General features: G+C 37.8%; 2 protein-coding genes across 3 annotated transcripts; both read left to right on the top strand.

Annotated features, from left to right (window-relative positions):
• Positions 1-23,032, top strand: LOC147861049 (uncharacterized). 2 transcript variants are annotated; one of them, XM_087323487.1, is made up of 15 exons: positions 1-211; positions 6,608-6,691; positions 6,787-6,860; positions 6,943-6,976; positions 7,054-7,112; positions 7,215-7,329; positions 8,328-8,365; positions 9,884-9,981; positions 10,064-10,119; positions 10,852-11,131; positions 11,249-11,376; positions 11,446-11,502; positions 21,933-22,001; positions 22,544-22,618; positions 22,855-23,032. In XM_087323487.1, exons 1-15 carry the CDS (start codon positions 62-64, stop codon positions 22,906-22,908), a joined length of 1,371 nt encoding a protein of 456 aa, XP_087179613.1. In that variant the 5' UTR covers positions 1-61; the 3' UTR covers positions 22,909-23,032. The 2 variants fall into 2 exon arrangements, with proteins under 2 accessions (XP_087179613.1, XP_087179612.1); XM_087323486.1 differs by having other exon boundaries at positions 11,240-11,376.
• A 1,622-nt stretch (positions 23,033-24,654) lies between these two features.
• LOC147861048 (putative HVA22-like protein g) lies at positions 24,655-27,308 on the top strand. The gene is made up of 5 exons (XM_087323698.1): positions 24,655-24,778; positions 24,885-24,986; positions 26,263-26,319; positions 26,429-26,492; positions 26,870-27,308. Exons 1-5 carry the CDS (start codon positions 24,696-24,698, stop codon positions 27,065-27,067), a joined length of 504 nt encoding a protein of 167 aa, XP_087179824.1. The 5' UTR covers positions 24,655-24,695; the 3' UTR covers positions 27,068-27,308.
• Positions 27,309-27,694: the final 386 nt, after the last annotated feature.

Below are 27,694 nucleotides of genomic sequence, written 5' to 3'. Positions count from 1 at the left end.
GTCTTCGTCTTCGTCTTCGTCTTCATCTGTCGTTCATGTCTGTTGTGGAGACTTGTGGGATATGGAGAGCTTAGGTCACCTGACCCTCACCGAACAAGAGAAGCATCATCACAATCTGAAGCTAGTCGCGGAGACGACGAAGACGAGAGATGAGGAAACATCTCATCCACCTCACTCTAGACATACATCCTCCAAATACGATTTTGTCAAGGTAAACAAACCTCTCTCTCTCTCTCTCTCTCTCAAAAATGGTTTCCTGTTCGAGAGAGATGATGGTGACATACTATTGCGCCTCTTTGTATTACCAATTCCTATTGTAGAGGGAATATGATCTATGAGATGGTGCCAAGCTGATAGTGCTGTTACACATATAACGATAGAGGGGATCTCATCTCATGATATCCTGTATCCGTCTCTCTAGAATAACATGAATATCCTCTATAATAAGACCAATGGTTGAATGTGCTTGGTGATGTACAACGATGTTCCATTCCCGTTTACAGTGCAAAGGCCCATGCATTAAATTTTGTTGAGGACCATCCAGCATGATGATTCGGTCAACTAGGTTTGTATAGGCACCGTTGAAAGACAGAGAAAGGTTATATTCACCTCTCTAAAGAGGACAAACTGACCTTAGCGACCTATAAACTACATATGTTATCTCATCAAAGCTTTGTGAATTGACCTATGAACTACAAAATGATGTGAGTACTTGTAGACACTAAAAAAGATTCTTGAAGCTCAATTGCAATCACACATTGAGTTCTCTTTGTATTACCAATTCCTATTGTAGAGGGAATATGATCTATGAGATGGTGCCGAGCTGATGGAAAAAATTGAACTTGGGTTCCTTCAATTTTATGACTATCATGCTGTTGTCTTATAAACCACAAAGACAACAGGCAAAGAGAAAGAAAGAAACGAAAGAAAATAATGAAAAGAAAGAAAATAACGAAAAGAAAGAAAGATATATTAACATATTTTACGAGGCCAAAATAGACTTTAATACGAAACATCTTAATTGTTGTCTCGTTTTTGGGAGCTAGCTATCAATGCCATTGGATATGGGTCATTGATCAAGTAATGCCTCGATGATTATAGGGGCTGCGCCCATCTCTGGTTGGATTATATCATGGGGCGCTGATGTGTTGGGTTCTTGTTCTTGGGATAAAACAAACCAAATGACTGGGTACCACTCAAGTAGCGAAAGATCCGCTTAACTGCTTGCCAATGGTTAACTCCTGGGAAATGCATAAACTTGCTCATCTGAGAGACAGCAAACTGAATATCAGGTCGGGTTATGCATAAGTAAATCAAGCATCCAACTGCTTGCTGATAGAGAATAACATCAAATGCATCTCCGGCATCATGAAGGCTCAAACATAAACCTGTCTCCATGGGAGTGGCAATAGGTTTACAGTCTTCAAGGCCAAAACGCTGCAATAATGTGTCAATGTATTTCGATTGACACAAAGCTATTCCACCATCAACTTGCATAAATTGAATGCCCAAATAATGATGCAAATGCCCCAAATCTGACATCTCAAAAGAGGCATGCAAATCAGGCTTAAAGTCAGCAATGTGCTTCTCAGTGGGACCAGTGAGCAATATATCATCGACATACACAACCATGATCAGAAATACATCATCATCACGCATAACATATAAGGTGCTTTCAGTTGGATTATTCTCAAACCCAGATGCAATCAAATAGGTTGATATCTTTTCATACCAAGAACGTTGTGCTTGCTTCAAGCCATATAATGCCTTTCTCAACCTGCACACTTTGTGTTCATGCCCTTTTTGCACAAAACCACGGGGCTGAGATACATACACTTCCTCATGAAGATCACCATTTAGAAATGCTGTTTCAATGTTCAATTGATGTACATTCCAACCACGATGAGCTGCAATTGCACAGATGCTACAAACAGTAGCCATACGGTAGGTGGGAGCAAAGGTCTCATTAAAATCAATGCCTTTTTCTTGGGCATAACCTTTCTCAACAAGCCTAGCCTTATACCTGTCAAATGTTCCATCAGGTTTAAGCTTCAGCTTATATACCCACTTAGTGCCGATAGCCTTCTTGCTAGGAGACCATGTACCAGTCTTCATAATAGCATCATATTCTGATTGCATAGCAGCCATCCAATTTTCTGAATTTTGTGCTTCATCAAAAGAAACAGGCTCATTCTCATCACAAAGACTAGAGGCAGCCATAGCATAACAATCTGATGCAAAAGAAGCACTATGAGAACCTGAACGAGTACGGTATGACAAAGGAACATCTAATTTACTATCTTGCAAAGTCTGCAACAGCCATTTAGGCACAATCTTTGCCTCCTCTATATTGGCCCTCCCATTAATAAGTGCATCATGTAAGTTTGCATCAGAAATAGAATTCTGCATCAGAAATGGAATGATCAACATCATTATGAGTAGCTTCCAAAGGTTAAGAAGGTGCCTCAAGCGGGCCAACACTTAATTGTCCACTTGTAAAAAGAGGCAACAAAGTGTCATACACATCTCTGTGGCTAACTAATGTCTCCTTAGTACATGAAAGAAGTGGCTGAATTGCATTCTCCACAAAAACATCACAACTAACTAGAATGCGTTTAGATTGAGGATGATACAGACGATAGCCTTTACTTTCAGAATTGTATCCTACAAAAATACATTTCACTGCTTTATCATCCAATTTTTTGTGTTGTTGTTTAGGCACTAATGCATATGCCAAACAACCAAAAACATGCAGATGAGCAACAGATGGCTTTCGGCCATGCCAAGCCTCATATTGAGTGATAGAGTGCAGTGCTTTAGTGGGACACCTGTTAAGTACATATGCTGCACACGTGACAACCTCAAGCTAGGAACTATGTGGTAAAGCTTGAGTTTTGACCGTATACCTCGCCATTTCCATGATGACCTATTCTTTCTTTCAACAACTCCATTATGTTGAGGTGTATACGACACTGTATACTAATGTTTTTTCCCACGTTCAGCCAGAAATGCATTAAACTCAGAAGGCATATACTCCCCTCCTCGATCAGAACGGAGGGTGCCCATTTTACATGCTGACAGATTTTCAGCCAAAGCTAGAAACTGTTTGAAGCACAGAAACACTTCGGACTTTGCCTTCAATGGATATACCCATGCATGTCTAGAAAAGTTATTAATGAAAGTCACAAAGTAAAGATAGTTCCCAAGAGAATTGTGTCTGCATAGGACCATAGACATCACTATGAGCAATCTGCAATTTCTGTGTAGCTCTAACTGAACCATCTTTTGGAAAGGATGAATGTTGCATTTAGCCCAAAATACAACCTTCACAAACATGCATAGGACCATAGACATCACTATGAGCAATCTGCAATTTTTGTGTAGCTCTAACTGAACCATCTTTTGGAAAGGATGAACGCTAAATTTAGCCCAAAATACAAACTTCACAAACATGCTTCCGAGGTGCCTCAAGTTTGGGCAAGGAGGACACCATTTCAGATTTTTGCAGGCAAAGCAAACTTGCAAAATTCAGATGACCGAAGCGTGCATGCCACATCTTTGCGTCTAAAATAGCTTGAGAATCTTGTATTGCACATGCTGAATCATTTATCGATCTTTCATAATCTATGAGCATATACAATCCACGACAAAAAACACTAGAAGCAATAGTAACATCGCCATTGGACAGATCATGAATTGTACACCTGTCATCAACAAATTTAACAACCAAGCCAATCTTGGCTAATGCTGAAACTGACAACAGATTTTTCTTGATCCCTGGCACAAACAAAATGCCATTTGCAGTAGTCAAAATGATCTTACCAACACCCATAATTGGATAAGATGAGTTGTTGGCGCATGTGACAGTATTCCCTATAGGGGCAGGCTCCAATGAAGAGAAAAAATTGCGTTGGGAGGTAATATGTTTGGTTGCGCAATTGTCGAAGTACCAAACATCTGATTCTATAGTAGGCATGCATTGTTCAAGTGAAGATGGGTCAAAACTGCAAATAGTAGTAAATGCCCATTCTTCATTTTGCACAAGATTTGCAGATTCCGTTTTCGGTGTAGACACTTCTGCAGCAACCAGTCTTGCCTCTTTTTTCTTTGCCTCTTTTGCAACCAATTTTGGACAGTTCTTTATAATTTGATAAGTTCCTTTACAGTATTTGCAAAATAGTTTCTGTTTTTGCTCTTGTTTTTTTTCATTCACTTGTGAAGTATTAGCAAAACTTTGCTTGCTAACAGAAGAGTTCCATTTACCTTTGCCCTTCTGACTAGCTAGGAAAGCTTGATCTGCAACATGTGTAATAGACCTGTTTTGTCTAGATTGATCTTCCTGTAACAAAACAGAAACTAACTCCTTGAATGATAAGGCATTGGGATTACCTTTCATCATTAAACGAAGAGTAGAAGCAAAACTTTGATATGAATCAGGAAGACCATTTAGAACGATCTGCCCAAAAATAATGAAAAAGTGATAAGTGACTACTGGCCTTTATAAACAAGCTTATACACATGTACACACTATAAGGGGGTCATTTAGGGCCTTTACCCCAACAACGATATGCCTAGAAGAGTGCAACTAACAAAGTTTATTAGCTGAAAAAGCTTATGGATTTGCGTATGAAAGAGGGCCACCCATGTCAACTCACTTGAGTGAGTTTAATTCTATTATTAGCCAGCTGTTGTGCCCCTTGAAATTTGTCATTGATGATGAGTTTTAAGGCTATATTTTTGCTTTGCACTTTGCCAAAGAGCTGGGATATCTCTAGAACTGCCATTAGCAATTTAAATGTGATGCTCTTGTTTGTTGATGTAGAGAGTTCTCTTCACATCGAAGAGATGAATTGGCAGAACAATGCATCTTGTAAGTCCTCTTGTGCTTTGCATAATAGGGGCATTTCACATAGAGAGGCAAATCTGATCGTCAAGGCTCTAGTAAATCACATGGTAAAGATATTGAATGCCATCATTGTAGCAAGAAGGTTCACCTTAAACATGATTGCTACAAATGGAAGAAAGTGAAAGGAAAGGGCAAGAAGACAAATGCTACTGAAGAAGAGATGAAAGAGAGTCCACCTAAGGATAGCAATGTTGAAATTGAAGAGGTGAATGTAGTCACTTTGCATGTGCGATGTTCAGCCATTTGAATTCCTATTTGCTTCTCAGTTTTTCTCTTTTACATTCCATTGTCATCTGCTCTGATATCTGACACTTGCTTTCAACCACAATTTATCATTTGCTTCCCTCATAATTTAATATTTTTGCTGGAATATTGCAATTGGTGTTGGTTATTAAGAACAGGATTCTGTTAGCATCTATTTTCTGTAATGTTCCATGTTAATTCTTACTCTAGCATCTATCGACAGATAAAAGCCATTATCTCCTGCCATCGCAGGTGCTTCCCTCACGTCAGAGACCTTTCCATTCTGGATTGACCTATGCTAGACATCTTTCGAAGACAAAAGTTACAATACATCTAACTTGAGAATCTCACATGTGCCAAAAACCAGTTTCCCTCATCTCTTTTTATCTGATTTACTTTTATATTTACGGAGTAATATTTATTGTATTTTGATTTGTGGTTCTCAAAGCCTAGACAACACTTGAGATGTAATCTCTTGTTTGGTCTTAAAGGCCATTTTGGCCTCTTAAAAAATGTTAATATATCTTTCTTTCTTTCTTTCTCTCTCTCTCTCTCTCTCTCTCTAAAAGCCATTATCTCCCGCCATTGTAGGAGCTTCCCTCGCTTCGGAGACATTTCCATTCTGGATTGACCTATGATAGAGATATTTCGGAGACAAAAGCTACAATATACCTAACTTGAGAATCTCGCATGTGCCAAAAACCAGATTCTCTCGTCTCTTTTCTTTTCATCTTATTTACTTTTATAGTTACTGTGTAATATTTACTTTATTTTGATTTGTTCTCAAAGACGAGAAAACATTTAAGATGTAATCTCTTATTCGGTCTTATAGGCCATTTTGGCCTCTTAAAAGACGTTAATATATCTTTCTTTCTTTCTTTCTAGTCTTTTTTGTTCTAGTTTTTGGCTGTTTTAGGCTCTAGAGGGGTCACCAATCTTCACAAACATTTTAGAGCCCTGTCAATAGTTCCCCACACTTTAGTCTTCGACATTTAATATGCGAGCATCTTATTTCTTAGTTTCTCAATGTGCCTCAACTTCCTTGTGTTTAACAACCCACTCATAAGATGCTTCTCGTCCTCCACACAGCTATTTGTCACAATATCTTCCTCTTATTACATCCACCATCAATCATCTTCTTGAGACATATTTCAGTTGTCTCTTTACCTTGGCTATTTTTAATTCCTTTTATTGTAGCCATCCTTTTCATTCTTCACTTTTTGATTCTGTAGCTGAAAGTTAAAATCAGGTTTGTTTCAAATACATAATAATAGATAATTAGGTAAAAATTATAAGGCAAGTTGCTCTCAGGAGAAGTACTTGGGTTGTGAATAAAGGTTATTTTCTTAATATGGCTCAAAAGCTAAGTGTTGTTGTAAAACTACAAGACTAAAGCTGAATTCTGTTTTGCTAATGTTGAAAACTTACATAAACAGTGATGGGCTTATGTTTGAGCAGGTTCGGGTTTGGCTGGGAGAGAATGCAGACCATTATTATGTTCTCTCAAGATTTTTACTAAGCAGAATGCTCACTGTGACCAAGGTATACTCTTCACAATGATGATGGCATATCTAGATGTTCAGTCCTGGCTTTTATGGGTTGATTGTGGGCACTTACTATCTCTATACTTTTTGCAGATACCAAATCATGTTGCGATTAAAATATCCCTTGAGCTGAAAAAACTTCTTATCGATAATAGCCTGTTGGACGTGTATGTAAGCAATGCATAAATGTCATACTCAAAAAAATCTCTAATATGATTCATTTCCTTAATATCATGATGTATGCTGTAGGTCACAAACAGACTTGGAGGCCAACCTTTTCAAAGTAAGAGTTTTCTTTATTGGTTCTCTTGCTTAAAATTGTGTCTAAAGAGTAAGCATTTACAATATCGTTTTCATAAGCTTATGGAACGGCGTGGTTATGGTGAAGAATATATCAATCGGTACAAAATGATGACAAGGTTTGTTTGTGTGTCAAGAATCTAGAACTATTTAAAACGTTGGAAATTTGAAATAGGACTAGGAAAGTCTTTAAATTTATCATGCCATCATCAAATTTACAGGTTTCATCATCAAAGGGTTCCATTAGTCATTCTTGTCTGTGGAACTGCCTGTGTGGGAAAATCAACTGTTGCAACACAGCTTGCGCAGCGTCTGAACTTACCTAATGTGTTACAGGTAGGCAGTCTGAGAATTCAGTTCGTTTTCTTTTTAGTGCAAAATGAGAATTCAAATAGCCTCTTATCTCTACATAATAACTGTGATGTTATAGATTCATGAACTTGTTTTACATTTTTCTATATCTAGAACACTTTCTTATTTAAACTTGAATATCAATTGGCTGCAAGCACCTGCAATGACATGAAACCATTGATAGAAGTCGTGGAGGCCCTATCAGTCTGCAGAATTACATACTGATGTGGCATAGACCACATAGTGCCTTCATCGAGGATGCTGTACTAGTAACAACATTTAGTGTACCTTGGAGGTAGAGATGGGATTAGTGCTACCTTACAAGCACTGTACCACAAAGACTAGATATGACTTGCCATAAGAGAATAAAACTCACTGAATGGATGGAGGCTGAGATTGGAGTCATACATGATGCAAAGACTGAGCACCGATACCATTATATATGCTCTTTGTAGACATAGGTAGGAAATAGAACATTAAGAGTTTTGCATCCTCACTGCAGCATCTAGACATATACCTGAATTCCATGCTTGAGATGGAAACATACCAGAGAGTATAGGCTGCATTTGGGTGTCATTATATAGTGTGGATATGCCGATGGGTTTATGCTGAATGTCCAATGGGCTGTTATTTTTCCATCTGTCAAATCTGTTAAGACAATTATTTATATGGGCTGACCTTAGGCTGATGCCCAAAGTGAATGGGTTTAGGTAATAGAACTGTATCTATTTGAGAAATTGACCACAAATATCTCCTTTCTTCAAAATAACAGTATAAGTATTAGGAGCAAAACAAGTGTGAAAGTTGGATGATCCTTTAATCTATAGTAGCGATTTTCAGTTTAGAGAACATGGAGTTTCGATGAAAATTACACTGAAAATCATTGTTGTCCAAAATTGTTGTAAATTACAGAAGTTTGATCCTAAACTGCATGGAAAAGTATTTTAATTCTGTTAAACTTACTAGATATATGTGTTGTGCAGACAGATATGGTTTATGAACTGATCCGTACATCTACAGAGTATGTTCTCTTCTTTAAAAATTGAGCTGTGTATTATATTCATATTAACATAAAAGTGTATAGATTCAATGAAACTGCATGAAAGTATTGGTATCTATTTTTCTTTATAAATATTCTTTAGAGTGAAGTCAGTCTGGGAAGCATCATCTGAACATGTGTGAGTGCGCCTCTAGGAGATACATGAAAGAACAGTATATGACTGAGAAATATGGAATCTCCTATGAGACATGAAAGGCTGCTTTTGGATACTTACCAAAGCCATTAATCCTGATTTTACATAAGCCACCCATAGTTTTTTTCTAGAGATGACTCAAGTGTACTCCAAGTTAATCCTTCATTATTTTCAAATGTTCATGCTTTTGTATTCGCAACTATATAGAACAGAGCTCGTTTATGATATCCCTTTGTATGGTCCTACCCCATAGAAGAACCAGCGAGTTCTTATATTCATTTCATATGTCAGCTTGGATTCAGGAATCATCCTTTTGGTAACGATACTCTATTTTCTAAGGAATTGAATTTCTAGGTCGATCTAGGAAAGTACATATCATCAACCTAAGGTGCAAGAACTTATGGTTGATGTTGTTTTGAGGTTATTTAGGGAACCTACATTTGTTGATATGTAAAGAGAGACTTCTGCTCGAGATGTTTGATTTGCTGAAATTTTGGTTGAAACGATGTCCATAGGCAAATTATCTATTTCGATAAAGTATACATACCCTAACATTATAGATCCCAGTTGTCTTTACATGTATTGATACCTAGGGTGTCTAGGTAACAGATTTCTCAAGTGTCCACTTGCCAATTAATCTGCTCTCAAAGAAACAATGTAGTTGGATAAAAGATTGACTTTATAGCTCCAACTACCATCTGCTTCCAACAGAAAGCTGACACTAATAAGATGATGTGTAATGAGCTTGTGTGTCCTCTATACAAATCTAATTTCCAATCGTTCATCGGGACCGTCATCATTCTAAGTTCATAACAATCTTTCATCTCACAGCATTGTCAATAGTTTCTGGTTATATAGTCCCATGCTTGTGTAAAATAATGTTATTCGCTTGTTGTTGGGGTTTTTTATTGAGATTTAAAGGTCAAAATCCCATGCATAAGTTATCACAAAGCTAATGTATATACATATACAATGGCTGATTCCAACTCTGGAATAAATATATCCGTGTAACTACTGTTATGATCTTCTCAATGTAGTGATGTAGTGAAACCCACAAATTTAAACATTAAATTCAAACCACACATATTTCCTGTATATTCATAATAATTCCTCCAGATTCTCGAAGAATAATGATGTGGGCCATTATGAGCTGTCTTCTTAATTTATTAGCAGAGTCTGGGTATGCACCGATACACAAACTGCAAATCTTTTTCCTCTCTTATAATGTTGTTCATGGTAGGTTTCCATGGAGACTGTAGGAAAGTTTAATTTTACAAGGCTGTGTAGATTACAAAAGAAGAGGAGATGCAACAAACATTCTGATGCAGTTTATTTAATGCTTATAGTGCCCCCCTCCCTTCAACGCCTGTTTGGGAAAGGGATTTCTCATCTCAGGAGGAACTTGTTACAGAGTTTGCAAGAGAATGCAGGATTCTGAGAAAAGGTATAAACGTTTTGGTCCATAAACGTTTACCTGAATTACACAGAATTGTGATGCCTTGCCAACAGACTGCTATGAATTTCAGGGCTGCATGGAGACTTGAAGAAAGCTATGAAGGATGGAAAACCAATTATAATTGAGGTCTGTTATCTATCTGGAGAATATTTCTTTGTTGTGAATATTATATTTTAGGATATTTTGAAATGAAAATTTTTAACGCACAGTTGATTAGATATGATGCAGTAGTAGTTATATTATTCTATATAAGATTAAGTCCTAAAAGGCCATGTTCCTATACTCCTTGTAGAAAGCAGGTTGGCTTTCCGCCCATTTACTTTATTTCATAGAAGCAGTAGTGGCACATGCAGTGCTCGGTCGATCTAATTTGTATTTGAATGAAACTGCTTCTTCCAACAAAAATATACTGGTTCTGGCTCATAGCAAATGCAGGCTGGAAAACAATGAACTGGGTCTGTGAGTTTTGGAAAACAATTCACTGGCTCTGGCTCAGGCTCACTCAACCTGTGACTGCTTAAAACTGAGGCAAAAAAAATCCCACATAGATTATATACGATAGTCTTTGTTAGTAAGATGTGGAAGAAGTGGCGGAAACAATTGATTGGTGCTTGGACAGAGGATTCATTGTTTGGACAGAAATGTCTACCAAAAATGACTCCCTGAAAAGAATTTTTTCTTTCATACATTTAGGATAATTGTTTTCCAAGAAATCACATGGAACAAATATGTAGTATGTACAGAACATTGCTGAGATACTACTTGAAGTGACGTGTTTCTTAAAATTTGCTTATCAGACGTCAATGCAATCAATTAGATTTATAGATTTAGGGGTTGGACTTGTTTATGTACTTTCAGGGCATACATTTGGATCCTAGTATCTATCTTATGGATGAGGAAAGTAACGGTAAGACAAGCCATGCAGACATTCCTACAGCTAGAGAAACAGAAAAAGTGATATCTAGCACCAAACAAGGACAGAATATCAATGCAGAAGTTACCACCAATATTGAAAGCACAAGATTTTCAGAAGAAAATATTAAGGCCGAAATTGTCGGGGGTTCCAGGGGCATTGCGTCATCAGTTGATTCATGTCAGGAACCTCATTATGCATCAATTATAAATTCATCTTCATTTGGTATTATACAGTTTTATTTATTGTGCTTTTGGAAATCCTTATTTTCTGCTAACTATCATAGTTTAGCTACACACAAAAGGGAAGTAATTATTCTGAATCAACTAAAAGTGAATGCAGTGAAAGGTCAGTCGCCAAATTTCACCAATGCTGTTAATGATCAATCACCTGAAAAGGCTGCTAAGAAAGCATCCACTAAAGCCATTATTATCCCGATTGTACTGAAAATGGATGAGTTTGATCATAAGGTACTGCATCACACATATTCATAATTGTGCCTTCGATATTCGTGGCTTGATATTTTCTTGTTTTTCCAGACACTACTGGAAGAGTGGGTTGTATGCAGGTCAAACAAGGGCGCTTTCATAGAGGAGGTATGAACAATTACATACTTTTTTCTCTATAATATAAGCAAGCATGATTATCAACTTTTGCAAGTGTATTCATTCTGAGTTTGCATCGCTTTAGTATGTTCTTGGATCACTTGCACGATCTGATTTCTTAAACTCATATGTACTGATTTTGCATTCATGCATGAACAAGGGCAGAGTAATAGTATTCCATTTCTTCATAAGAATATTCCTTATGGATGAACCTATGGATGCGAGGCCATTATCATCTGATAAGAATGTACTTTCCTCTCTTCAGAGATATGTCAATCTTAGACCAGCCCATGTGGAAGAAATTTAGAAGTCAATTGTTTCTGTTCATTTAAGCTTACATTGACAATTGTTGTATGCTTGGCGAACAAAATCGTTTTGCAAAAGCATGGAATGTCTAAATGTATACACTCTTAGAAAAATGCTTGAGAGAGAGCTATTGACAGTTTAACTTATGTATTTATATATATTTGGCTTGTTCTCCAAGATGGGTCAGCATTTTCAGATGCAAATCAAGTTTTGTCATTCCTAATGTAGGTTGATGTAAGGATACAACTCGGGAAGAAGTCTTGATTACTGAGATGGTGGACAGTTTTTATTTATCCTACAATAAACTGACATTGTTAACAACATTTTCTGTGAATGTAACTCAAATATTGATCTCATTGGGCATTTTGTTCTCTTTTAAAAGACATTAATCTCTCTTTGTGCCACATGTGGCACGTGCTCGGCTTATGCAGCGGCTAGAAGCCCTTGGTGTTCCTACAGATATGCAATGGGGAATCTATGAATCCGTGTCAAGAAAAGTGTGGTTTTCCAAGGGTTTGTCAGAGGCGGTGGCTAGCACAATTGGAGTGAAGCAAGGATGCCCACTATCCCCCACTCTCTTTGGTCTCTATATAGGTGAGGTATCACATTACACAGAGAGATTCGGGGGTTCAGCATGCCTAGCAGGTATAGCTATACAAATATTACTATATGCTGATGACATTGTGCTGATTTCTGACTCTCTGGAGGGACTATATTACTATTTTGTACGGACAAAGGTTTGTCAATCAACATGGATAAAACTAAAGTGATGGTGTTTAACACCACTCAAGCATGGGTAACAAGATCAGAACCGGAATTCGTCTCTGGAGAGGAAAAGGTAGAATACACACGCTCCTACACATGCCTAGGAGTAATATTTACAGGGCCGAGGTTCTCCTTACGGGAGGTCGGTTGTGCCTGACTTTCTCGTGGATATGCAACCCTTGGTGCTCTCGAAAGGCAATGTGCACATTTGCCGTTCCAAGAGCCGCGAACTAAGTTGTGGTTATTTGATACACTCGTCACACCAACTCTTCTCTATGGAGTAGAAACGTAGGGATTGAGTCTTAACAAGGCAAATCATTGGAAAGATTTAGAGAGACCTTTAGTGTCAATGATTGCTTGCATGATAAGGAGCAAAGCATCGGTGTCCCATGATATAATCCGTGTAGAGATGGAGCGGCACCTATAATCACTGAGGCATTGTTCCGATCAGTGACATGTATCCAACGTCATTGGGAACTCCCCAAACGGAGGTATCCAAGGTTGGCACTTATTTCATCAAGACAACTGGCTGAAAATGGAGACATGCATTGTTGGTATGCTGAAATGCAGCAATGGTTCTAGTAACATGGCATGAGTATAAATGCACTACCCTTGTTCCAATATAGCTTGGACTCTCCCCATCTAAATATGACCAAAATTGAAAAGAATAGAGTGATCTCGATTGATATTATTAACTTGGAAAACAAGATAACATGGATCAGCCCCAAAATATCACTTCGTACAAAGATGGCCGACTACAAGACACTTCTTACACACATTGGACGATGGATTCATTATCTGGCCACCTTATCTGGACATACATCTATCCTATGCATTGCATAATGTGATAGGGTAGTTGCGAACTTCATCACATTAGTTAGAGATTGAGGTAGGCAGATATACACGAACACCTCTAGAAAAAAGAATTTGCTAATTGTGTCATTGAGGAGTGGAATCTGAAGAACAATATGTTTGTCATTGTAGTGTCTATTATGAAATCAAAGGGAGATACCATTGCCTCTTTAAACAAGGCTTTGGCCTACTACGCAAGGTAATGGAATATGATGACCAACGATGCCTAGGACTTTTCTTGCTAGAACTCAAGAGACATAGGGAAAAGTTGTTGAAGGACAATAATACAGCCACACAACCACATCCACAAAGAACAATCACAACTTTCTTTAGCCCCATCACTCTTAATGCTACAAGTCAATCAAGAGATACACAAATGGCCTCCCGAACAAGATATAACAAAGGGGTTACAATAAATCGGGCAATAGCAATTTGTCGTGCATGTAGGCCCTGGCCCCATGGACCATGACCTCAACACTCTTGTCATCGACACATAAAGGCCATTATCTCCTGCCATCGCATGTGTTTCGCTTGCGCTGGAGACCTCTCCATTTTGGATCGACCTAGGCTAGAGATCTTTCGAAGTCAAAAGTTACAATTAATCTAACTTGAGAATCTCACATGTGCTTTGCAAAAACCAGATTCCCTCATCTCTTTTTATCTTATTTACTTTTATATTTACGGAGTAATCTTTATTTTATTTTGGTTTGTTCTTAAAGACGAAGCAACACCAAAGATGTAATCTTTTGTTTGGTCTTATAGGTCATTTTGGCCTCTTAAAAGACGTTAATATATCTTTCTTTCTTTCTTTCTTGATGTACACAAGTGGGTCTCAACCAGGGGATGTGAATGGGGTTACAATAGATCAACTCATAGAATGTTTGTACGTGTAGGCCACGACCATCCGGACCATGGCCGTGTTACTCTTATCATTGACAAATAAATTATCACCTAGCACCAAAGGTGCCTCCCTTTGGAGATGTGTTCATATTTGCGCAGTCCATCGTTGAGATTCTTCGAAGGCAGAAGTTTACTCAATCTAACTTCAAAATTGCAGTGATTAGATGACGAGATTCTTTAGTAAACTATGTTTAGTTACGTCTATTTTGATTTGTTCTTAAAGATGAGACAACATTTTAAGATGTAATCTCATGTTTGTTCCTATTGGTCATTTCGGCCTCTTAACAGATGTTAATACCTCATTGCGTTTTTGGATTCCTTAATGTGTTTCAGGATTTGTTGCTGCAATTTACGCGTCTTTCATTTTAAGTTTTCCTACTGCTTTTTAGGGTTTCTTGTACATTTTAAAGTTCAGCATTTTAAGGTCTCATGCTGCGTTTGGGGTTTTGTTAACCCTACATATGTAGGGTTTCTTTCTTGTCTTGTTTGAAATGTTTATTTCCTTGCATTTTATGATCTGTTGCATTTTTGGCACAATGCCTTAAGGATAAAATATCCTCAAGTAAGGTTTGAGTTAGGAGCTATAAAAGTGGATTTCGAAAAAGGACAAGAAGCAGTGGAAAGATGCATCTCTAAAGTGAAAGCGAATGTCACTAAGGAAATGCAAACATGGGCAGACATGGCAAAGATGCCAAAGCTCAAGCTGAGCACGCCCAAAACGAAATTAAAGCAAGAGCAAGCTCCTTGGATAGAGGTAGTGAAAAAGCAAAAAGGAACATCCATGGATAGGATAACAATGATGAATGCTACATTAGAAGAAGAAGCCAAGAGGAAAGCTCGTGTGTTAAATGTACGAGTGGTTGGTTGGGCCGAAAAAGGAAGTCCACAAGAAGATGCCAAGAATCTCAAAACAAAGATTGGAGCATAAGATATTCCATTTGCTTCAGTGTGGAGGGTGGGAAGAGATGAGTTTAGAGCTAAAGCCCTTCTCATTCGCTTGATGGACATTGACAAGAAAAAAGCTTTCCTCTCTAAAAGAAAGGTAGTCAAGGGTGAAAAAATATACTTAGATGACGATCTCACTCTAGCCCAAGTGGCACACCGCAAAGAAAACATGCCACGAGTGCTTGATGCAAGAAAGGAAGGAAAATAAGCCGTTTATAGAGATGGCAAGGTCATTATTATAGAGAAGAGGAGCACATGACGATATATGGCCTATGAGACCCTACACATGACCATATGGAATTGCAACGGCTCTCTACGGACAGATGTCGGATATTTTGAAGATACATTGAAAAACACAGATATTGCTATGTATATAGAAACTCACCAATGCATAGGTAGCAAACTCCCCGAGGTACAAGGATATAGCTGGGAGTCAATATGTTGCCCCCAACCTTGGACACGAGGAAGCACTAGAGGTTCGGGAGGAGTGGCTGTGCTATACAAAAAGGAGTTCCATGATAGAGTGCATGTTGTCCATAAGGATGTGATGCATGCTACATGTGGATACGAATAAAACGAGGGGATCTTAGGGAGTTATATATTGCAATTTGCTACTTTCCACTTGCCTACTCAAGGTTTGCACCTCTAGGTGAATGAGCATATCTACCACTATATGATGATATCATAAGATTTGCTACTATGGGGGACAATACTATTAGGAGATTTTAATGCACGGACCAAGAATGAACAACCAACTATGTTTAACACCAACGAGGCTGTTTATGGAGAAGTTATGGTAGAAGAGGTTGGTCTAAAACGACAAGATCAAGATATGAGTGCTATAACTGAATATGAAAAACACTTTCTAGCCTTGGGAAGTGCGCATGGATTTGTGATATATAATGGCTTGTCACAATGGCCTGGATCAGATGCTTTGACATGTTGGAACCCAAAAGGGGGTGCAAGCACAATCGATTATCTAATGGGATCTCCATCTCTTATACCTGAAATAACAATGTTCACAATATCAGGTAGACCTATTGGTTTGGCAGCAGATCAGGCATATCTATGCTTCAAGGTAAAGGATGGATGCACAAAGGATGTATATGCTAAGGAGAGTGGGCTGGGTAAGTATCTATTTACTCGCGAGACAATTGATGTGTATTTGATGTGTATAGTTGTAGTGTATACAATGGCATGCTAGATTTGGATCCTTTCGCACCCCTTGAAGAACTTACCCAAGGATTGTCCAAATCATTGCATAAAGCAGCCACAAATGCCTTCCCTCACACATCGGCTAATCCCCCCAAACTTGGTAGGGTAATACAAAATAGTTGGTATGATGAGGAATGTCGTGATACAAGGAGATGCTTGCGGCGTGATGTGACACGGGGCATTTATACACACAACCAAGTGAGAGCAACCTTCCAACGCCTCGTAAGGAAGAAGAAGAGATTGCATTTGGCTAAATTTGAAGATCATTTGTATAGCTTGTTTCTAGGACAAGAGAGTAAAAGAGCATGGAAAATGTTTAATGAGAGGCAACCCACCACACAATTAACCTCACCACAAGTGTGGCATGAATATGCAAAGGTTCTATATGATATCCCGGGGCAACCTCCTCTTCCCCACCCGAATGCCTCACGTCCACATGAATCAACCTTCTTTACACCAGAAAATGTAAGAAATACCATTGATCAACTACAATTTGGGAAGGCCCAAGATCATGATGGATTGGTGGGTGAGCACTTTATCTATGCCCCTGACACCTTGTTCCCATTGCTAGCACACATATTTAATAGAGCCATGTGTGAAGGTTTCCCTACTAGGTGGACTCAGCATACCATCGTGCCAATCCTCAAGAGTGGAGACCCAATGATGCCAAGCAACTATAGGATAATCATGATTGGTCATTACTTGGCTAAACTATATGGGTCGATTCTAGATTTAGAATTGAGTATATGGGCAGAGCAGAATGGTTGTCGTTTAGTTGGACAGGCAAGCTTTTGGAAGGGGTTCACAACTTTGGATCACATATTCACCCTTCGGGCCCTTATTGAGGAGGGCAGAGCCCACAATAAGAGGATTTATTGCTGCTTTGTGGATTTCCGAAAAGCCTTTGACACTGTCACGTGCTCGGCTTATGCAGCGGCTAGAAGCCCTTGGTGTTCATACACATATGTAATGGGGAATCTATGCACTCTATGAATCCGTGTTAGGAAAAGTCTGGTCTTCCAAGGGCTTGTTAGAGGTGGTGGCTAGCACAATTGGAGTGAAGCAAGGATGCCCACTATCCTCCACTCTCTTTGGTCTCTATATAGATGAGGTATCACATTACATAGAGAGATTCGGGGGTTCCGGAGCACGCCTAGCAGGTATAGCTATACAAATATTACTATATGCTAATGACATTGTGCTGATTTCTGACTCTCTGGAGGGACTACAAAGACATCTAAATGCCTTAAAACTATTTTGTGCGGACAAAGGTTTGTTAATCAACATGGACAAAACTAAAGTGATGGTGTTTAACACCACTCAAGCATGGGTAACAAGATCAGAACCAGAATTCTTCTTGGGAGAGGAAAAGGTGGAATACACACGCTCCTACACATACCTAGGAGTAACATTTACAAGACCTAGGTTCTCCTTACAGGAGGCTGCTTGTGCCCGACTTTCTTGTGGATATGCAGCCCTTGGTGCTCTCGAGAGACAATGTGCACATTTGCAGTTCTAAGAGCCATGGACTAAGTTATGGTTATTTGATACACTTTTGACACCAACTCTTCTCTGTGGAGTAGAAACAGGGGGACCGAGTCTTAACAAGGCAAATCATTGGAAAGATTTAGAGAGACCTTTAGTGTCAATGATTGCTCACATGATAAGGAGCAAAGCATCGGTGCCCCACGATATAATCCGGGCAGAGATGGGACCAGCACCGATAATAACCGAGGCATTGTTCCGATCAGTGACATTTATCCAATGTCTTTGGGAGCTCCCTAAACGAAGGTACCCAAGGTTGGCACTTATGTCATCAAGACAGCTGGCTGAAAATGGAGACACTCATTGTTGGTATTCTGAAATGCAACAATGGTTCGAATCACATGGCATGAGTATAAATGCACTACCCCTGTTTCAATATAGCTTGGACTGTCCCCATCTAAATATGACCAAAGTGGGAAAGAACAAAGTGATTCGAACTGATATTATTAACTTGGAAAACAAGATAACATGGATCAGCCCCAAAATACCACTTGGTACAAAGATGGTCCACTATAAGACACACTTCTTACATACATCGGAGGATGGATTCGTTATCAGGCCACCTTATATGGACATACATCTATCCTATGCGTTGCGTAGTGTGATAGGCCAGCTGCGAACTTCATCACATTAGCTATAGATTGAGGTAGGCAGATATACATGACTACATCTAGAAGAGAGAATTTGCCAATTGTGTCATCAAGGAGTGGAATCTAAGGAACATTATGTTTGTCATTGTCGTGTCTTTTATGAAATCAGAGGGAGATACCATTGCCTCTTTAAACAAGGCTTTGGCCCACTACGCAAGGTAATAGAATATGATGACCAACGATGCCTAGGACTTTTCTTTCTAGAGCTCAAGAGACATCGGGAAAAGTTGTTGAAGAATATAGCCACACGAGCTCATACACAAAGAACAATCCCAACTTTCTTTAGCCCCATCACTCCTAATGCTACAAGTCCATCACGGGATACACAAATGGGGCCCAAACCAGGACATAACAAAGGGGTTACAATTGATGGGGCAATAGCAATTTGCTGTGCACGTAGGCCTCGGCCCCATGGACCACGACCTTGACACCCTTGTCATCGACAGATAAAAACCATTATCTCCCACCATCGTTGGTGCTTCCCTCGCGTTGGAGACATTTCTATTCTGGATTGACTTATGCTAGAGATCTTTCGAAGACAAAAGCTACAATATACCTAACTTGAGAATCTCACATGTGCCAAAAACCAGATTCCCTCGTTTCATCTTATTTACTTTTATATTTACTGTGTAATATTATTTTATTTTGATTTGTTCTCAAAGACGAGAAAACACTCAAGATGTAATCTCTTATTTGGTCTTATAGGCCATTTTGGCCTCTTAAAAGACGTTAATATATCTTTCTTTCTTTCTTTCTTCTTTCTCTAATGCACATGTAACCATGCTTCTCTCCCTCTCAATGACCACCCACTTGACCCCCGATCCCGGACCCCTGCCCCTGACCCAAACCCCCGACCTCCCCATCCTATCATGAGAAGTTGAACTGAACGTCCTAGAGAACATCAAATCTCAACTAAAGAAAGGTTGGGCTGAAGCAGTGAAAGAATTACTTTGTTACTTCCTTCTAATGGATCACTTATGCATAGTAAGTAAATGAAAACAATCAAGCAACTAAGAGAGGAAGAAATTGGTCACCATATAATGTCCTATTTAGAGTAAAGTATTCCTCAAAGATAGAAATGTGGTACTTATGACTTAGAGGACCCAAAGCATGATGTGTTCAATATCTTTGGAGGACTTAGGAACAAGTAAGAGCTCACATGACTCAGAACTTGACAACACAGGATATGTTTTCACACCAAGATAGAAATGTGGTATTTATGACTTGGAGGACTTGTGTTCAATATCTTTGGAGGAATCAGGATATGGGAAACATCTACTGGAGCTAGGGTCTTGGCACCAACTTGTTATCTGCAATAGGATGCACAATGAATTTGTAGTGGCATGTATGTTTCCCACAAGGTGGCAGGAGCACAATTGACTATATCCTTAGGACATAGGAAGCCACCCACACCATTAAAACCTTCACGATCCCAGCCTGCCCAATTGGTGCCAGCTACACTTTCCATAACCCTTGCCAACACCAGACCGTCACAACCACCTTCTGTCTCATAAATCAACCTCGTCCCTATGCACAATCATCCACTTTATCCATGCTCTAGCTAAAACATAGTCACCCTGTCCAACATGGACTCTTCCATCTGGATCCAACTACACCCCTTCATGGCAATACCTCCCAACTCTCTACGATACTCTATACCTATGCCATCAATAGTTTTCCTTACCATACTCTGTCCATACACCACAATCCTGAGAATATGCCCCAAAAGTTTTGGCATAAAGAGGAATGTAAGGGGCCTTCCCAGCATATGAACCATGTACACAATTATGCCTGTTACATAAGTCAATTGGTCAAGTGTGGTGATGAACTGAATGTTGAGGGGAGCTATGAAATGTAATCACAAGCACCATTGGTGTGAAGCATGGATGCTGACTCTTGCCCACCCTCTACAGACTACATTGACAAGGTACTGGACCATGTCACACTTGTGAGGTGGTGAAGGGATTGACATATTAGGTATATCCTTCCATATTCTTTATTACATTGACGTAAATTTGTGTCTGAAATATCATGAAATCTACAACATCTCAATGCCCTCAATGGTGTTTGCCATGAAAAAGAGCTCACCGTAAACCTAGGAAAGACTTGGGCCACAATCTTCTACACATTTGTATTGGCTTTCTGACAAACTTTTTTTTACCCTATCAGGTGGCAAATTGTGGGTTCCTGTGTATATCTAGGGGTCACATTTACACACAAATGGGCACTTCTCTATGATGCAAGCTGCCAAGGATTGACTCACTCTTTGGACATGCTAGAACAATAATTACCAGCAAGCGCAGTTCAGGAGCCCCTTACCACAAAGTATGATCATTCAATACTATACTCTTGCCCTCATGAATGGTGCAACCGTGTGGGCTTCTGGCCGCTCCATGTACATGTAGACACAAATAGAGTGTCCATCCATTAGTAAAGCACCAACCCACACGAAATCATTTGTGGTGAATCGACAACACCCCCAGTGATGTTAGAAGCATTACTTCAGATTGTGAATCTCATCAACTGGATTTAAACCATGACACAAATGGATGTTATTTGGTAAAGCACCAACCCACACGAAATCATTTGTGGTGAATCGACAACACCCCCAATGATGTTAGAAGCATTACTTCAGATTGTGAATCTCATCAACTGGATTTAAACCATGCCACCTTAAAGAATTACATGCAAGATGTTTGAAGCATAGAAGTAAATGGCAACAACATAACATGTAGAAAGATCTTAGCACTCATAGGGTGACGTGGTTCAACGACAATGGCATCAACAGCAAGAACTTGCCACCATTTTGATATCGTATGCGTCTCTCAAATGATAAACTAAACAATTGAAGGGTGGGATCACATCAGGGGAACCTTCCTTCTCCCCAAACATTACCCACTACAAACATCATTCATGAACTTCTCAAACAATGAATTCATACAGAGACCGAGGTACGTTGACATGTGTATGACCCATAGTGCTCGGAAAGCAATAGCCAACTCAGAATTTCTTCCCACCAAACTGAGATTGTAGGAAGAGCCTTTGTATGAATTTTTTTGAAGCTGTTTAAAATTTCAACATCATCACGATCCTCTACTGTTTTTAAGAAAGTGCAGGAGGTTTCTACCAATGATTTTATTTTGAGAAATTTTCAGACTTGGAATACTGTTCCAGTAACTCTACCTCAACAGGATATGTCCTAGATATGTTTCTAAGTGTTGTACTATTTTTCATATATTTCAGGCAGAGAAAGAGGCAATTATAAGCAGGCTAATGACAATTCAGGACTACCTATGCTCCTTCAAGGGTCAGGTTTGTGATCTGAATGCAAAACTTGTATGTTTTCTATGTTTCTTGTTACTGTATAAAACCAGAACAATGTGAAACAAAACTTGAATAAACCTCTTCTAATAAGAATTACCTATATGTCATTGTAGTTGTAAATAAGAAAGGTCAGTTTCTGTTAGAAATTACCTATATGTCATTATAGATGACATTTTCTGGACTCTTAAATTTCCCCTCTTTTGCATCTCTGGACTCTTAAATTTGGGTTTAAGACCATTCTTCACTCACAATCTCGTCCATACATGTCCTTTTAAATTTGTAAATTTTCTTTAAGATTTAATTGTAGTCTTATTCGTAAACACTGCAGCAGTATAAATACAGTTCAATCTTGTGTTTACAATTTCTACGTATTGTGTATGATCCTTATCTCCAAAAGCAATCTTGCACAAATTATTTCAGCGCCTCTTTTCTAAGAGAGAATTTCTAGTGAAACCACCCGTTTATACAACATAAACCCAAAGCTTACCTTTCAATTAAGAAAATTTTGTTTCTTGTTTGTTTCTTGTTAGGGTATTATTGTCAAGAACATATCAGCTACAACATTTCCACAAACATTGGATTCACTACATAGCTATCTTCTCCAGGTAGAAAATTCAAATAACAACTTAGCCAGTATAAAAATACCCATAGTTGTTTCGGATGTTTACCAGAATAATTATATGTTTTCGAAAATTCTGGTAGGTTTTGAAAGCTTAGGATATTCTGGTAAATATCCCAAAAACGAGGGGTATTCTGCTGTCTTCTCATGTATTCTATCATGAGAATAATATTTTAGCTGAGGAGATTATGATCAAAATTGTATAATATCTGTTTATTACAGCGCATCGAGGAGGGGTGTCAGTTCACAGCAAATTCTCCTGATAAAAATGAGTGAAGGGGAAACAGTATTTTTCCTTATTTTTCTAAGAGCTTATAAATATGGGTTCTTGTCATAACCTTCAAATAGAGCAGGTTTAGTAAATAATATATATATATATATATACAACATAAAGTGATTGCCCAAAGTCATATTTATAAATATATGACATTTTGGCTATTTACAAATATGACATTTGGTCCCAAAGAGGTCAATGTAAATGTGTACATGCCATGTTTTCCTTTCCAAGCCTCATTTTTTGCCCCTTATTTTGTTTGCATGGCATGTACCTTCATGAATAATTTGTACTACTCTTTTCTACTTCAAAATATGTTTCAACTACAGTTACATTGCAATAAAATTTTACTAATGAAGTCAATGTTCACCTTCCATGTATGGTTTCATCCAGGGTCACTATCACGACAAGTTGGGAAATCATTCTCAAAGTGTGCCTTGATCAGGATCGTTAGCTTTTATAATGAGGTGGTTGGAAATATCTCTGGCGCTATGTAACTTTATTATGAAGCAAAAGTGATAAAATGCTAGTTACTTGAAAGTAAAACGACGGTAGTAGAACAGAAGGAAAGCATAATACACCATACTATTTGATGTGAAGATGCTCATGCTCTTGGAGAGAAAAATGATGAGGCCAAAAAACTATTCATTATTAAGGAATAAACAAGGTAGGTCATCTTGTTCTTGAAAACTAGAGTATTCAAAGATGAAACATGAGCAAAAAACATCTAATTATTGAACTTGACAAAGCAAGAATACCACCAAAGATTCATTGCACATAAGGAGTTACAAGGGTAGGGGTTCCCAAGGTGGCAACGTTTGGTGGTTGCAAGAGGCTTTGGTGGAGGAAGTAGAATGGGTTGAAGTTTGATCTCTCTGATTTAGCGTTGCATTCTCTAATTTCTCTTGTTTCCCTTGTCTTCTCTATTTTGAAATAGAATTTCCATGTATATGTATGTCATTAGTATATGGCCCATTCACATAAGATGGGTTGTTGGACACATTAATAGGAGCAACACATTAAAGATATAGATTGTTTACTATTAGTTTGATTCTCTTTATGGATAAGTAATTCAAGGTAGAGCTTCTAAGGCTAGTGGCCAAGGAAAGAGGTAGTGGTTAATATTCTGTGATATCAAGAGTAGTGTGATTGTTGGATGCACCATTGAAATTGTAGTGTAACACAAAAAAGATAATTTTTGCTGCATAGCATAGAAGTTGGATCCAAAGCTAGTTGTCAGGTGAATCTCGAAGCCCAAAGCTCATTTTGGACTCACAATATAGAGGTAATCCTAAACCCCATTGCTCTTTAGTGTCCTTGTTTATTAAACTCCAATGCCTTTGAAAGTGGAGGAATCTTGTATAAATTCAAAAACCAATCTAGAATTTGCCAACCTCAATAAAGGCATTCATGCCTATTAACAACATAAACCAACAAAAAGATATGGAACCAAGTGGTTAAATGCATTAAGGAAATGTGAACGAAGTGATGAATAAAAATAGGTATATACTTACTACAAACTAACACAAATAAGTATATACTAATAAGGTTTCTGAAAAAATGAAAGAAAAGGGGGGTATCGTATGCAAACCATTAGAAAGTGAGTATGGAGGAGAATATACCAAGAATCAATTTTAAAGTTACCATGGATTAAAGGATAGGAAAAGGGGGTATATACTACTTAAAAGTAACTTGAAAGTTTTTGCTATAGATTCATGAAGGGGAGGGTATATACTTAAAATGATTGGAAAAAGGTCTCTATAGTGGGCAATGTGTTTGAAATAAATAAATGGTCTTAATCTTCATAAACATCATTTTCCTCTTCTTCTTATTTTGGTGGAATATGGCCACCTTGTTGACAAGGCTCTTGATGTGAGAACCCCTTTCCTAATTCTTTTCTTTTCTCAATGATGGCTTATGTTTTTTGCTTTTCTTTTCATTCTTTTCTTTTATGGAAATGGTAACCATATACTTCTAGATTGTGGTGTGGGTACATCTACCCGGCCTTCAAATGCTTTAAGACTATAGAGTTTGTGGATGTACCGGATCCTCAAGCATTGCAACTTTGGTGTCAGTATTGGTATTTCTCCAATCTATTTCATTCTTCATTTCGGTTAAATTAGGAACCTTCTTACGTGTGTTCCATTTGATGCCATTTACTCATTCAATCATCATTTCTTTGGCCTCTTTAATCATTCATTATTTCATCCCATCTTGGTCATTTGTGGTTGTCAAAGGTTCCATTACATATTCAATCCAACCCTATGGTGTCAGAATTTGCAATGTCACATGTTTGACAACACCACAAAGTGAGATGGATGCATTTCTAATCTTGATAATCACCCATATCATGTCTAATTTCAAGGCATTGGTTATATATTGGTGTTTCTTGATGACCGACCGAGATTTCTTTAGATTATAATGTGATTGGAACTTGAAACATGTATGTATGCCAAGGTTGCATTGTTGTTATTGGCAATTTCTATCCATAATTTCATTCCCTAATTCCTTAAATCAAGGATCACACAGAAAGGTCAAAAGCAACTCTTCGACGATCACATGAGCTGGGAATTGGTTTTGAAAATGAACCTTATATGTTAGGATTAATAATCAATATCACCTATTTATAAGTTGAGAAGATCCTAGTATGAGACTTGGTAAAGCATCATATTTGCTTTTTTTCCGTATGACTTTGATCAAATTGAAATCTCAATACCATGCTTGTAATTATTTTATTTCATAATCAATACCACTCTATTCACGAAACAACTAAATAAACAAGGGGGGCACAAAATTGAACCAAAATTCTTCAATATCCCTTGAGAAATTGAGACTATGCATTGGACAAGTCACTCTTGTAATCGTCATGTCTGTGTGCACGAGGATTTACCTCAATATAGGCTAACAAGTTTTCTAATAATTGATTATTGGTATGGGTACATTTATGTACATTCGATTGTAATGATGAGTGACATCTAAGTGATCTAGATATCCAACTCTTGATTGTTAGACATGTAATATGCCTCGCTAACTAAGAAAGTATGTCTTCATCCTTTCCTCATCATCCTTTCTACGGTCACTTGTACACACAAACACATGTGCGCGCTCACACACACACACACACACACACACACACAAACACATTATTTGTAGTACCTTTATGGAGATAATGCATCAAATGTTGTATAATGAGTCTAGAGTATTAAATCCCATAACACCAATACACAAAGTAGAATATACATCACTTCGTTGCATTGAATACCATACTGCCAAGATACAAAATGGCATATAAATCACTTCACTAATGAATCACTTCTATTATTGATAACATATTTGTTTTTCTTTATTTATTGAAGGATAATTATCGCCATTATCACAGTATTGGAGAGACTCGCCGATAGTTTTATATCATGGTATTGTGTTTAATTACTTAGCCCCACATTAACATCATACGGTATTTTAAGTGATTATTTAGTTATTTGAATATAAACCTTACAAAGTTTGAAAGTCTTACATGTGAAGGATGCCTTTCTATGGAGAACTAAAGGTTGCCTTTATAGTGTATTTATGGCACCCAAAGACTCAGGTATGGAAAACATCTCAAACATGGCCCCTCTAATAATTGTTTCATTTATATTTTGTCCATATTCGTTGTTTGTCTTTCTAAGAAGCTTCATTCAATATATGTATACAATTAGAAGTAATTTAACTGTCATAACTCACTTCCTTTACACATTTGTTGTACACATCTCCTTTCAAAGTTGTCTTTAGGGCAAGACATCAAGGTACCCCTCACTTTGCAGATATAAACTGGAATGCCCCTCATTAGGCTTTCAATAATGACAAGGATATAAAAAAGAAATCCCAATGATATTTGGGAACATGCCCATCATCTTAGCGGTTTTGCCATTTTACGTTGTGTGTATATAATTTTAAAAAGAATGTGGCCTTCATTGTATTTAGGGTACTACACATGTATATTCGACATACATAAAGCCACTTTTCTCGAAGCATGCAGTAGAACTTGATGAAAAGCTAAGAACTTTGCGGACACAATTATTGAAGATGTTACATGAAAATTGGGGAAAGATTTGCATTTTCATTCACTACAAGTTTTCAAAACTTTCACAATTCATTTCATCTCAAGTGCATAATGAATAGCTCAAGAGTAATTTTGCTTAAAAGCTATATTTTGTACAATTGTGCATTTGCCTTATGCTATAAGATATCTTATAAAAAGCAAACGTACCACAAAAGTTTGCGACGAACTTTTATTTATATTTGGCAAAATTACACACATAAGTCGCGACACAAAAGTTGGTGACTTTCATTCTTGGGAATGTGTATAAGGAGAACGTGAATGTGTGCAATAAAAGTTTACTCATAGAAGGCATTCTACAAAGACTTATGAGCTTTTATACTTTGCAAAAGACAACAATGTCTGTCTTTGTGTTCAATGAATATTTGTGTGAGGATTTATATATGAAAAACGTTTGTGACATTCTATCATTGGCAATGTGTATGGGTTCATTATTAAAGTTCCAGGTGAAAATACCAAGTTAAATATAAGAGTTTATGTGCAAGCAATCTAAAATTCAAAAAATTACTAGATCAACTTTTTGTTTTACAAATCTAATATTAATGTAATGAAGTGTGAATAAATGAACAAACAAACTCCATCATGTTTAATTGTGTCAATTTTTTATCTTAATTATGTTTATAAAGAAGTAGTTGACAATTATCTGGTTATTACTCAGACTTGCTAAGAAATAATAGTCTTTTCATTGT

Source organism: Azolla caroliniana, unplaced genomic scaffold, assembly GCF_043228905.1.
Source record: "Azolla caroliniana isolate FFs.n. ecotype wild unplaced genomic scaffold, voAzoCaro1.0.p SCAF_8, whole genome shotgun sequence".
Lineage (NCBI taxonomy): Eukaryota > Viridiplantae > Streptophyta > Polypodiopsida > Salviniales > Salviniaceae > Azolla > Azolla caroliniana.
Note: the sequence above shows the minus strand (reverse complement) of the source record. Positions and strands in the feature narration are given on the sequence as shown.

What these genes read in the sequence shown, in the direction of transcription:
- LOC147861049 (XM_087323486.1), top strand. Translation starts at nt 62, where the DNA reads ATGGAGAGCTTAGGTCACCTGACCCTCACCGAACAAGAGAAGCATCAT. An exon ending in GATAATAGCCTGTTGGACGT is followed by an intron (nt 6,861 to 6,942) that starts GTATGTAAGCAA and finishes TGTATGCTGTAG; the next exon opens with GTCACAAACAGACTTGGAGG. An exon ending in GAAAACCAATTATAATTGAG is followed by an intron (nt 10,120 to 10,851) that starts GTCTGTTATCTA and finishes ATGTACTTTCAG; the next exon opens with GGCATACATTTGGATCCTAG.
- LOC147861048 (XM_087323698.1), top strand. Translation starts at nt 24,696, where the DNA reads ATGGTCTTAATCTTCATAAACATCATTTTCCTCTTCTTCTTATTTTGG. An exon ending in CAACTTTGGTGTCAGTATTG is followed by an intron (nt 24,987 to 26,262) that starts GTATTTCTCCAA and finishes TATTTATTGAAG; the next exon opens with GATAATTATCGCCATTATCA. An exon ending in GCCGATAGTTTTATATCATG is followed by an intron (nt 26,320 to 26,428) that starts GTATTGTGTTTA and finishes TTACATGTGAAG; the next exon opens with GATGCCTTTCTATGGAGAAC.